The sequence below is a fragment of the Misgurnus anguillicaudatus genome, chromosome 3, assembly GCF_027580225.2.
Source record: "Misgurnus anguillicaudatus chromosome 3, ASM2758022v2, whole genome shotgun sequence".
Classification (NCBI taxonomy): Eukaryota; Metazoa; Chordata; class Actinopteri; order Cypriniformes; family Cobitidae; genus Misgurnus; species Misgurnus anguillicaudatus.
In genome coordinates this window covers 7,053,056-7,067,141 of record NC_073339.2, presented here as the reverse complement: position 1 = coordinate 7,067,141, position 14,086 = coordinate 7,053,056, and the positions used below count along the sequence as shown (strand labels likewise).

Genomic DNA, 14,086 nt, shown 5'->3' with positions numbered 1-14,086 from the left:
CCTCGCATTGTGAAAGCATTGCTGAGACACACACACACACACACACACACACACACACACACACACACACACACACACACACACACACACACACACACACACACACAGAAATGTACACAGGCTTGTAACCAGGGATGTCTCCAGCATTGAAGGCCATCCGGGGCTTAGCCCAGACCATTTTATGTAAATACAGGGATCACTAGCCTACATCACCTGCTCTAGCTAGCCTAGAACCAATTACAACGGCTGTACATGTTCAGTGTTTTCTTACAAAAATAAATTAGAATTGTAATTTAAATAATTTTAATTTTGGGTGAACAATCCCTTTAAAGTGCCCTATTTTCACACACTAGTTTTGTACATAATATACCAAAAATTCTTCTTTAGTACTTAAAGCTCCACTGTGTACTTTTTTGAGTTAATTTTTAGCAAAAACCCATGTTTTCTTTCAAAAGTATGTGCTCATTTATGTGTAATTACTTCCACCCACTAATCAAAGTATTCTTGTAAGTGTAGAATCTGCTATTTAAAATACATACGTTCGAGTCGCTCGACTGGCTGAATCCATGTTGCGCCTCCATCTTTGAAATACATTCGCCGACGAGGGACATTCCTGAAATTCAAGCTCCGCCTTTCGCGCTTTCAGACTACACTCAAGCTGGCCGCTAGCTGAAGCCTCCGGAGGTTGCATGTGTAGGCGGTATACGTCATCAAGACAGTCTCGGAATATTAACAATTATAAAGCTGACAATTATTCTTAGTTAATTGTAAATTGATGTAATATGCTTATGACTTGCTAATGTAATGCTCAGTTAATTTAAATAAACCAGGCTTGATGACGTATGCAGCCCAAATATATGCGACCTTGTAGACTGAATCCTTCGGATTAAACAACAGCTGCATACCGTGATGATCCCGCAATCTAATGGCAGATTTGAAAGCCTGTTGAAGACCTATTTTCGAGGACATTAAAACACGTTGCCAAGGAATCGAAACAGGGATTTAAAACGACAACGTGACAGGAAAAACAACCAGACCAAAGTCAATATTGTAGTAATATTTAGTTTACCAAGATGGGGCTAAAGGGACACCGAAGTTGCCTATTTCTATCTTCTCCACAAGTAATTAAGCATATTTGTTTACATCTATACAGTCTATGTTGTAAACTTGAAGTTTTATAGTTCTTTGGCTAACTATGAGATGGTTATGCATAACACTTGTTAGTGTAAACACGCATGTGGTTTAATGTGTTAAAACAGCCACACGCCGTCTCTCCACCCATTTATGTAATCTGAGGTACTGAGATAAATGTTTTTCATCTTTTCTTTTTAGCCTTTCATTGTTAAAACTAACGCCGCTGATCTGCGCGTCTTTCGTATTTTTTTACAAGAGTGTGAAAGTTGCGCGATCTTATTTCACCAATATCAGAGAAAGCTCTTATATACACTGACATGTAACATGTTTACTTAAAACATAAGCATTGGACTCTGACATAATATTAGTTTGTGTACATTTAAACCCGTCATTACTCCCGCTCATGATTAAATGACAGGAGAGGGACTCGTCCACAGACCATCTCCGTAATCTGGAGAGAAGCGGTTGAAAATGGACAAAAAGAGAAGGATTTAAACACCAAGTGTAAAAGTGATGTGTCTCTCTTGTCCACTTGTGATCCGATCGGCGAAAACGCATCTTAAAAAATACCAAGTGTAACAGCCCCTGGGATATTTTTCCTTGCGTTGATGAAAAAGGAGTGTCTAAGCTACGTTTATGGTTGCTTGTTGTATGTGATTTTAAGCGGACATATCATATAAATCAGACTTTTTCCATATTTAACATAAATCTGTGTGCTTTGACGGATCACAGGCAAAGGACATTGCAAATTGTTAATTTATTTGATTGCTTTTGCTTTGTAGCTACTGGAAGCCATGTTAACCTTGGCATGACACAGCCGGGCCACCGTACGAGGTAAAACGCGTTCCAAATGGGGGGGGGGCTAGAAAGTAATATTCAGTTGGTTGTCAAATAGAATTTTACCGCTAGATGGGAGTAGATCCTACACCGTGGAACTTTAAGATAATCTTAAAAACATGAGGCTTAAAGGTGCAGTGTGTAAATTTTAGCAGCATCTAGTGGTGAGGTTCCAAATTGCAACCAAAAGCTCAGTTCACAGCTCACCCCTTGCTTTTGAAATGCATAGAGAATCTACGGTAGCCACCACCAGACAAACATGTCATGATTGGAGACAACGTAATAAAAAAGTTTGTCCATTAAGACTGTAGAAACATGGTGGCACAAAATGGCGACTTCCATGTAAGGGGACCCTCTGTGTATGTAGATAAAAACATCTCATTCTAAAGTAATTAAAACATAACAGCCATATAAGAGCCATATGAAAGGTCTTTATACACCCCTAATAATATAGTTTTGTATATTATTTTGCATTTCGGCCAAGAGATCCTTCTAAAAATTACACACTGCACCTTTAATGTAGGCCAGAGTTCACGTCACCAAAAGCAGCAGATAAAAGCTGCATTTTATTGATCATAAGCTCATTTTTAAAATAAGCGATAGGAAAGAGCGACAGCAGCACTGATAGCCTAATATCGTTTCATTTCTTTACTATGAATATGATTGTGTGTTGAGCGTCTACGACAGGGCTATTCAACTAGTTTGTCATGAGGGCCAGAGATATATCAGTGATGATGACTACATATACATTTAAACATACTCATGTTGTATTTTGAAACTGCATAAGAACAAAATCAGTGCATTGTACAATATACTTTTTCTAAACATGTATTTTCAAACTGCATACAACAAAACTTGTGCATTGTAATATGACCAAGTAGGCTTTATCTACATCCAGACATGTTCGTATTTTGTATTTTAAAACTGCATAACAACATAAATGCATTGTAAGATACCCGAGTAAGCTTTATTCTACATTTAAAGGGGTAAATAAGAGCCATATCACACTCATTGAGAATTTAACTTATTTACTCACTTAAGTACACATAACCAAAAGTTTATAATATGGAACATAACATTGTTTTATGCAGTTTTTTGTCAATGCTAATTATTTCACTACCTCTATTTAAACTACAACCGCCATCTTAATAACTGGCAAACATAAGGCTAGCTTCTAATAAGAGAAATTATACTTTTAGATTTCGTCAGGGCAGTAAAATCAGGTGTATGTTTGTCAGCGCGATACGCATACAGTGGTGCAGGTGCTGGGCTGTGAGCGATGGCCGATTAACTTAAATTGCACTCTTGTGTGAGAACGATGACTCGCATAATATTTGAGCCTTTGTCTGCTTTGAACTTAGGAGAAACGCCAGGATCTTTTATCTAGTTCACAAAAATTTATTAAGACATCTAATGTCATTGTGGATAAGGAAGTGATCATTGAGCCGACATATCACAACAACTGTCGGAAAAGGAGTTGTTGTAAGCTGGAAATACAATAAATAAAGTTAAAACAGCCATAGAGTCTGTGGTCTCTTACCTCACCACCAGAGGCGGACAATCCATGTGCCATGAGTAAAAGTCCTCTCCAGTATTTTGTTCCAATCACCTGGATTTGCTAATTAGCACACTTTTTCAGCAGGAGGTGACCTCCTGACTCATTGGTGTTTTAAGCCCTCAATGAAGCCTTCAAGGCAGCGCTGCCTGGAAGGCACTCCACGTGCCCCGAGCATTTCAGCCAATCACAGCACTGGTGCTAGATATTGAGCCTTCCGCCAGCTTCTGGCAGTTTGAGCTCACCGTTGGTCAGGTGAGTAGCACAGATATGGTAAGATAGGAATGTGACTGAATTTGCATTTAGCTCAAAATGTTTAGAGCGTTTAAGTGTCGTGTTTCCACGTGTTTGTGGCATGACTTTCTTTTTCATGCCAGTTTCGTGTATTGGTTACTCAATTGATTTTCCTTTTTTTTTGTCGCTTGGGATTTGGGTTAAAACAACTTTCTGTTACAGAATATTACATCCTCACCCTAACCCTACTCTAAACCCAACCACAACCGAAAACGATATAAATTCTGACTTATAAACCAATGCATAAAATGACATCCACATTTATGCCAAACTTTATCCTCACGCGAAAACAGCCGAAAAAAATGAGAGGAAAACCACAAATCTAACCCCAATCCTTAGCGACAATGGTTTGAAAAAATGAAAAACGATTGCGTAACAAATACGTGAAACTGGCACAAAAAGAAATTCGTGCCACAGACATGTGAAGATGTGAAAACACGTCACTTAAACACTCGAAAAACTTCGAGCTGTGTTCAAAAACACACATATCTTACCATATCTGCGCTACTCACCTGACCAACGGTGAGCTCGAACTGCCAGAAGCTGGCGGGAGGCCCAATATCTAGCACCAGTGCTGTGATTGGCTGAAATGCTCGGGGCACTTGGAGTGCCCTCCAGGCAGCGCTGCCCTGAAGGCTTCGCTGAGGGCCCAAAACAACAACGAGCCAGGAGTTCACCTCCCGCTGAAAAACCGCGCCAACCAGCAAATCCAGGTGATCGGAACAAAATAATGGAGAGGACTTTTACTCATGGCACATGGATTGTCCGCCTCTGAATAACTTTAGCTTGTATTCTGTTATATAAAACTATGCAAATGTAAAAAAATTCTGTTTGTATTCTAATATAAAGTAATTATACCTTTGCAAAAATGGTAACCTGTAAGATTTTTGTGCAGTACAGTAAACACATTTGTAACAGTACATGTGAAGTCACACATTTTTATATGGATAGTAGTTCCTGTTTGCATGTCAGTGGAAAAATATTTGTTTTTAAACAGATATGTATCTAAAGATTCACAGGTCAACGCTGACTGTCTATAATGTAATCTGCAATGTCATTGTGTAGTCATCTAGGTGACCATCTCTTAGTACTGAGATAGTTAGATTAAAGTCTTTCACTCATCCACTTTTTATTTGATTTATTTTGATTTCAGCTTTATACAGTATTTCTGAATGTATATGCAGAAACATACAATAAATTTGGTATGTACCAGTGTATCATGCACACCTCTGCTAGTAGTAAACCTAAAAATGTGTACACTGTCAGAAAAATATTTTAAAAAGTACACCTTTGCACCTAAAAGGTACATATTGGCACCAAAGAGTGCTTATTAGTACCTCAAATACACATATTAGTATTTATTGAGTACATAATGATATTAAATTTATACATATCTGTTAAAGGGTACTGGGGTACAAATTTTGACAATTTTTCAACAGTGAAAGTATAAATTCATACATTTTTCACTAAGAAATATTTCACTTTAAAAAACATGAATTAAAGTTGAGTGTGCATTTTGCAAATGTCTGTTCGTGTAGTGATTGATTGATCTATAGGGAAGTTGTACTCATGTTCATGTTTGTCATTTTTTGAAGTGTTTCGTGTGTCATGCATTCTGCAACCTGTTGTGTTTGTTTAGATACACGAGCAGGTAAAGTGATTTTGTGGCATGTATTACATCATCACACATGACTCTACAATGATAACACAACCAGAGATATGTCATAAATAAGCCCTTAAGTCATAAACCATTAGACATTAAAATACTATTGCTTTATTCCAAATGGAGATATGTCTAAGTGAATTTAAGTATTAAATTTGACCATTTTCAATACAAAATATTTTGATAATCTCTAGTATAAACCTATAAACAGGGTGCAATTTGTGAAAAAATTAAAGGGGAGATGTTTTTTAAATATGAAAATATTTATGAACCACATGCTTATATTGCTGATATATCAAGCTATTTCTTTTAACTGTTAAAATAAAATGTGTATAGAAAATCGAGATTCGAACCCCTCTGGTCTGTTATAAGAGTTTAACAAGGAAGATAAAGGCCACGACCATCGGCGTCTGTCGACTACTTTTGAAGTTTACTTTTACTGCACAGCTCTCACCTCTTTTGCTTGTATTGTTTTAAATGTCTGCATGTAAATGTTTTGATGTAAATCATTTTATTATTTTATTATAATTTGCTGTTTTCTTTTTATGAAGTATTTTATTATTGTACAGCACTTTGGTCAATGCTCTGTTGTTCTAGTAGTGATTTATAAATAAATAAACATAAGAGCTGGCCTCAATAAAATGGATCCTTTATGCTTTGCGCCAGTCATTCAAAACACTTCTTTATAATCATAATATTTAATAGAAAAAGTATATTTTATAAAAAGTAAGAAATAAATGGTTCTTGTAGATACATTTGACAGAATGCTTATCTCAGGAACCAAAATATGATCGCCTTTATTTTAAAAGTGTGGGGTCTAGTGCTTGTTGTCTGGCTTTTATAATGATCTGGGGTCAGCGGCCCAATTGAACAGAAGCCTTCAGGGCAAGAATATCAAAACTTTTCTAGTAACTGCACTCAATGCACTAGACTCCAAAAACCTTTGTGTCGACCTAAGACAGAAAGAACATATGTTTTCGTATAATTATTTAATATGACGTAGATTTAAACCCTACAATGCTCAGTCCATAAAGCATCACCATTGTGCACTTGAGCACATGTGATTGGTTAAAAACATTTATTATTATACATTATATCGACCTCTGTGCTTAAGTGCGCCCCTTGTGTCCACTGAGTGAACTACAGAGCCCTAAACAGATTGAGAACTGACTGATAAAAATGCTATAAAAATGTTGTTAAGTCATAAATATTCAGAAAAAATGGTCAATGAAGCAGTACGCTTTGAAAAGGTCCTGATATGTACCATTTATGTACAGCAATACAGTACCTTTGGTAACAATATCTACCTTTGATTTACTAAAATGCACACATGAGGTACACTCTAAAAAATATTGGGTTGTTTTTAACCCCGGACTGGGTGGCTATGGGACAGAGCACATTTCTGGGTTGAAGTGGCCCAAATAGTGGGTTGTTTTTACCCAACTGCTGGGTTATTTCAACATGGTTGATTAACAATAACCCAGCAGTTGGGTTAAAACAACCCATTATTTGGGTCAATTTAACCCAGAAATATGTTCTGTCCTATAGTTACCCAGCCCTGGGTTAACTATTTTTTAGAGTGTAGCTATTATGAACTCTATTAGGTACAGTGTTGTCATTTTTATAACGGTACATTCACACAGGGCGAAAGCGTTAACGCTTGACAAAAGGCTTGTCTGAAGCGTGGCCAACGGCCAATCACAGTGGCCGCAACACATGCTCCGGCCTTCCATAAACCTAATTGGCTGGCTCTGCCTAAGTTATATGCTGACAGACCCACAATTCAGTTCGACAACACATGACATCACCCATTAAAAGTGAATGGGAAGCGTTAACGCTCACGCCCTGTGTGAATGTATCGTAAGGGTACTAACCAGGGACCCCATTTTTTTAAAAATTCTGATAGTGTATAGTTAAGTGAATGTGTGTGTCACTTTTGTTCACCTGTACATCTGTGAGCTGAAGGTGTGAACTCTCGCGAGCTGACCTGGAGACAGTCCTTGTACGTCTCGACCCTGATGCCGAGCACTGGACAGACAGAGAAAAAAACGAAATACATCAAACAAATACACAAACCATCTATTACTGCACACAGTAAACTATGATCAGACATAAACACGATCCAAACATGCATGATTGGATTTGAATTATTTTGCATTATTGATGAGTTTAAAGATGAGGACTGAGCTTTTGCACTTGCATGTGTGTTTGTTGATGTGTTTTGGTGTCTTGTGTTTCTTTAAACTCATGCAACTTTAAGGCAACACCTGACCCGGACATTCTTCACTAGACCCCTGCACAACAATATACACAGGTCAAATGTATAAGAAATGCTATATATCTATAATCATTATGTTGTTGTTTTTTATTTATTGTCTGATTCTGTTAGCTTGGTTTCATCTTTATGTTGTTTTGCACAATATGTCACTCAGAGGTCACTCGCAAACAAATCAAATGCAAAACCTTCATCTGACAAGAACTCATTTGAAAGACAAAGCAAGTCATCAGGGAAATTTTTCATTTAATATAGGCTTCAGAAATGGGGGTGTAAAAATGGCTCTATAGCGCCACCTACAAAAATTCAAGAGAGCAGCCCCCCACAGGTACAAAATATAGTATGATCTTGTATCACCCCAAGACCTACAAAAAAGTATCTTGGAGCCGAGCTCTAAACCCCACAGAAAGTCGGACATTTTGAATTTTCTCTGTAATTTTGGTGCAAATGTTCCCCTTTCCAGGCTTAATACTTTAACAAACTCCTCCTACAGATTTCATTAGATCAAAACCATATTTGGTCTGTGTCATCTAAAGGCCTTTGCGATGCTAAATTGCTGAGATGCTTGACTTTGTTGAAGGGTCTGTCCGTGGGGGCCTGACAGATTTTGATAAGAGTCCTGGCCTGAACACATCAACATGGAATTATTCACCATAATAGCGCCACCTGCTGGCAGCAGGAAATGTCAGGTTTTACACTGTGATTAACTGCTCATAGAAATTTAATTAGATCATCATCTTATTTGGTCAGACTGATCTTAAGGACTTTGCGATGGTAAATTGTCATGGGGTGGCAGTGCACATGCGTGAGAGGGCCCTTCCATTGCTGCTTGCAGCTTTAATTTTCTTTGTATTTGTATGTATTTTATTTCTTGTGTTATGTCTTCCTGTTTATGTGGTTGTGACAATGTATGTGACAATGCATGTTTACTACTCTGTGTTCTGTACGTTCTTTGCAATAAAAAAACACTAAAGATAAATGAGTTCAGATTTTTGTATGAACTCCTGAAAGTTTAAAGAGACTATAAAAACCTCTAACAATAATAATATGAGGGCACTTTATTTCTATTTGTAAATAAAATTAAGACTTATTATGGAATCTGACTAGCCGTATACACCATCCAGCTATAAACTAGAGTAATGGTTGGTGAAAAAAATGGCTTTTCCATCATGCGTGAACACTGAAAATTGCAATTAATAATGTCAGGGCTGACCAGAAGGACACCTCCTCAATACAGTAAAGTTAACTCTCACATCTTTATTATCATCTGCTCTATAATATTTTATCAGTCATAATATATGAATGTGAGAATCACTTGCATTCACGCAGAACATATTTAGGATTGACAACTTTCTCACTCTGAAATATGGGACAAAAGATGGCCTGCCGAAGCAGTGAGGATATGGTTTTGTGTATACAGTGTATTTAAGCCATTTGTCAAAATGATAGCTTATCTCCTAATTAATTAAATATTAATTTATAACTCTTATCCCGACCCTTGGCAACAGATTCAGGTTTATTTGTTAATTTACAGCAGGTACTTTGCAAACTCTTCTCATAGTAAAGTAAAGTGAATTTCTGTAATGGTGTCTATTGTTGTTGTTTGTTTTTTTTTAGCAGGGCTAGTTCTGTCTTAATCCCTGTCAGGGAAACCACTCCATAGTATTTTAAATGCTTTAAAAAAAATCAAAAAAAGAAACGGCAACTCGGTTTTAGTATATCTGCTGGGGGTGGCCTTTAAGAATAGAGCCAATCAAATCAATAGAAAGCAGGTTCACCAGTTTCAACCAATCAGAAGCTCGGAACACGCACCGGGAACACGCAAACTCCTGGGGCCTCATGTATAAAGCATGCGTACGCACAAAACAGGGCTGGAAACGTGCGTACGCCAGTTCCCACGCAAAGGTTGTGATTTATAAAAAAAACAAACTTGATGGGAGAATGGGCTTGCAGGGTGGGATATTAGGATGATTCATGTACACACACTTGCATGTGATCTGTGATTTATAAAGGGAACATTGCTTTGTTTTATAAGTCTTCATAATTTTTGGTGTATGCCATTTTTGGCTTTTGTGCGTACGTAGAGTTTTAGTAAGAATCCCACGCACAGTTTTATACATGAGGCCCCAGGTGAAAGTAAACTTGTGTGCAAGGCATCGACGTCGACGTTAAGAAACAAGAAAAACAACTTGTGATCAAGGTTGGCGTCGCCATTTTAGTACAGCGTACATTAGTACAAAAATACTCGTTTAACTGATTTTAAAGTTTTAAAAGCGTGCGCAAACATGTCCGCGTGGTTCAAGACAGGATAACTCATTATAACACAGGTGAGTGTGGAGGATGTTGAAGTGCGTCACAACGTATCCGAAACTGTAATGGCGAGACATGTATCTGATGATCTCTTCATATGTTGTTAGCTGTTCCTACTGGTACATATCTGTTTTTGTCTCATTCTTATTGCTCTTTAAATTTGTGTTTATTCCTGATGACAGGTCAGAGTATATCTGGTATACATGTTTCCACATTTCTTTGCGATTCAGTGGGTGTTTCCGTCTCCTCGTACTGATTTAAATTAACACCTGAGGTATGAATATTTGTGTATAAAGTCATGCAATCACTAAAGTTAAAACCAAAATGTAAAATGTTTAGTTTAGATAACAGCCTGTATTTTGAGTTCTGAACATCATCATCATCATCAATCTTTATTACAGACTCAGGGTTCAGATAAGAATACTACAGACAAGACATTAAGACAACATAAACAACCCACAACATCTACCACACACAATAAAAAGTTACAAAATACAACAATACCAATGTCTTCACAGCTTAGACTGATACTGTGTAGTACTAACCCCAATATTCGATAGACCCACAATAATCTCATTTTGAATTATTTAGCCGACAGTTAAATCTATACATAGGATTTTGTAACATTGCTTTAAAAGTGATTATTCTAGCACAAACATTTCACTTGCACTATACCATCTAAGTCTCTTTAGTAAAATTATCATTGATCATTATAATCTACCTGCAGCTTCTGTAAACTTGATGTTCTAGTTAAACCACAGCTGAGCAGTATAAAGTGTAGTGCAAAATGCTTTAAAAAGAGACACCTTCACCTCATCTGAACAGAAACTAAACTTACGTAAAAGTATATTCGCCTGCATATACATCATACGCTGTTGTCTTTCTATATCTTCATCATCTGTCAAGTGTTCTGTGATAAAATGACCAGGTATTTTACTTTCACAGATACAGTAAGACTCTTATTAGACAACTTGAAGACTGGAAATTGTATACTTTTATCCTCCTTAGTCCTGCAAATCAAAACCACACTCTTATCAGGATTATATAAAATATCATGTTCAAGACCATACTCACAACACATATTTAAAAGCTGTTGAAGACCAGCACTGCTAGGACTAAACACCACAATATCATCTGCATACATAATGATTCACACACACATTCCCAATCATACACCCAGTTTTATAGGCATTCAAACATTCTGATAGATCAGCCATGTAAAGATTGAAAAAAATTTGGGGACAAAATCCCCCCTTGTCTCACACAATTACTAACCCCAACAGGGCAGAGACTTTATTGCCCCATTTGACTTGCATCATCTGATGGGCATACCAATAAGCCAGTATTCTCACAATATATTCTGGCACCCCTCTTTGTCTCATTTTTAAAAAATAACTTTTCATGGTTGACCCGATCGAAGGCTTTAGATGCGTCAATAAAGTACATAAAAACTGATGAGTTTTTATTTCTAAACTTACTTAAAGGTAAAGGGGCTATCCTCTTACTTTCATATTTTAGATGTTCAGCAGAAATATTATCTAGTCCACTAGCTTTATTTTGAGGCAATTTACTTATAGCATATTCCACCTCACGTGACATGATCACTATTGAATCATTAGGTTGAATATCATCCACATCATATAATTTATTTTGGACAGCTTTAAACATCCCCAATATCCCTCTAAATCAGTAGAAATGTATTCTCTGTTGTAATTGCATCAATAATTAAAGTTATTATAAATGCTGGTGAAGAGATATGATCATTTTCCACCAACTAAATAGGAGGAAGTTTTTATTTCAATTTAAAAGAGTCCACTGCTGTTTGTGACTGTAAAAACCCAACTATTTTTTTTTACTGTGTGTGATTAACTGTTTACTACATTACATTATATTATGAGACTTTAACCTGATTTTTCACAGACAGGGTCATGTTTACACACTTATTGTATTGTTTTCTGAGAGCAATCATGAAGTGTTGTGCATTGGCCCATCGTCACTGTTATGAGCTGTATCTTTGTCATTTAACAAAATTTATTATAAGAGAAAGTCAGCAATTTTAGTTAAAAGAGTAAAGGACATTCTTTCTTATACAGTCTATCATTACTACACTATCTTTGTCTAATTTTCTCTTCATGTTTTGTCATAGTCGAGTCCAGATGGACAGATCCGACCCCAGCTGTGTGTCCATGAAGAGTGACTTGTCTATGGAGCTTCCTCCTAAGTTACAGGAACACAATAAACTTGACTTTGGGTAAATGATACACCAAACTTGTTGATCTTATTAAATCAATTAAAAATTTTTTTTTGTTTTGGAATCAAAACTCGTGTGAGGGTATTGTGAACCACTTTTAATGCTATTTAGCTGTGTGTGTATGTGTGTGTGTGTGTGTGTGTGCACGTGGTGTGTGTGTGCACGTGTGTGTGTGTGTGCACGTGTGTGTGTGTGTGTGTGTGTGTGTGCACGTGTGTGTGCACGTGTGTGTGCACGTGTGTAATAAAAAGTCTGGACCTGCAATAGATTTTATTCTAATAACAATTGAGGCAGAGGCGGACAATCCATGTGCCATGAGTAAAAGTCCTCTCCAGTATTTTGTTCCAATCACCTGGATTTGCTAATTAGCACAGTTTTTCAGCAGGAGGTGAGCTCCTGGCTCGTTGTTCTAAGCCCTGAACGAAGCCTTCAAGGCAGCGCTGCCTGGAAGGCACTCCAAGTGCCCCGAGCGTTTCAGCCAATCACAGCACTGGTGCTAGATATCGGGCCATCCGCCAGCTTCTGGCGGTTCGGGCTCGCCGTTGGTCGGGTGAGTGGCGCAGATGTGGTGGGATAGGGGTGTGACTGTTTTTGAATTCGGCTCGAAGTTTTTCGAGCATTTGGGTGGCGTGTTTTCGCGTCTTCACGCGTCCGTGGCGCGGCTTTCTTTTTGTGCCGGTTTCATGTGTTGGTTGCGCAATCGTTTTTCATTTTTTCAAACCATTGTTGCTAAGGATTGGGGTTAGATTTGTGGTTTTCCTCTCATTTTTTTCAGCTGTTTTCGCGTGAGGATAAAGTTGGGTTTGGCATAAATGTGGATGTCATTTTATGCATTGGTTTATAAGTCAGAATTTATACCGTTTTCGGTTGTGGTTGGGCTTAGAGTAGGGTTAGGGTGAGGATGTAATATTCTGTAACAGAAAGTTGTTTTAACCCAAATCCCAAGCGACAAAAAAAAAAGGAAAATCAATTGAGTAACCAATACACGAAACTGGCATGAAAAAGAAAGTCATGCCACAAACACGTGGAAACACGACACTTAAACGCTCTAAACATTTTGAGCTAAATTCAAATTCAGTCACATTCCTATCTTACCATATCTGTGCTACTCACCTGACCAACGGTGAGCTCAAACTGCCAGAAGCTGGCGGAGGGCTCGATGTCTAGCACCAGTGCTGTGATTGGTTGAAATGCTCGGGGCACGTGGAGTGCCTTCCAGTCAGCGCTGCCTTGAAGGCTTCATTGAGGGCTTAAAACACCAACGAGCCAGGAGGTCACCTCCTGCTGAAAAACTGTGCTAATTAGCAAATCCAGGTGATTGGAACAAATTACTGGAGAGGACTTTTACTCATGGCACATGGATTGTCCGCCTCTGAATTGAGGAAAAAGCATTGTATCATTGTAGTTTCTCTTCATGTTTTGTCACAGTCCAGTCCAGATGGACAGATCAGACCCCAGCTGTGTGTCCATGAAGAGTGACCGGTCTATAGATCCTCCACCTAAGTTAGAGGAACACAATGATCTTGACTTTGGGTAAATGATACACCAAACATGTTGACCTTATTCAATCATATTTAAAAGAGTAATCATTTGTCCTGGAACCAAAATTTGTGTTTGTGGGGGTTTTGTGTATTATACTAGGACATGTTTACACAAATATAAAATTGTTTTAAAGGCGGAGTCCACGATGTTTGAAAAACGTATTGGAAAAGGAGACGGGCCGGCTACCAAAACACACTTATAGCCAATCAAATCCAATCAAATGCT

The 14,086-nt window shown here is 37.8% G+C and overlaps 1 protein-coding gene and 1 long non-coding RNA gene across 5 annotated transcripts in view; one reads left to right on the top strand and one right to left on the bottom strand.

Moving 5' to 3' along the window:
- Positions 1-14,086, top strand: part of LOC141349164 (protein NLRC3-like) — a 45,570-nt gene that overhangs the window by 25,995 nt on the left and 5,489 nt on the right. For 2 of the 4 annotated variants that reach the window (XM_073860348.1, XM_073860340.1), the window contains exons 2-3: positions 10,251-10,342; positions 12,215-12,319. In XM_073860348.1, coding sequence (XP_073716449.1) covers positions 12,225-12,319 — 95 coding nt within the window. In that variant the 5' untranslated portion in view covers positions 10,251-10,342; positions 12,215-12,224. Of the gene's footprint in view, positions 1-10,250; positions 10,343-12,214; positions 12,320-13,747; positions 13,853-14,086 lie in introns of all 4 variants that reach the window. The other 2 variants (XM_073860345.1, XM_073860334.1) reach the window with 1 other exon arrangement.
- On the bottom strand, positions 5,312-10,978 carry LOC141358802 (uncharacterized). Its single transcript, XR_012365241.1, has 3 exons — positions 10,907-10,978; positions 7,428-7,511; positions 5,312-6,436 (listed from the first exon to the last, which is right to left on the bottom strand). It is a non-coding gene; the product is annotated as an uncharacterized lncRNA (long non-coding RNA).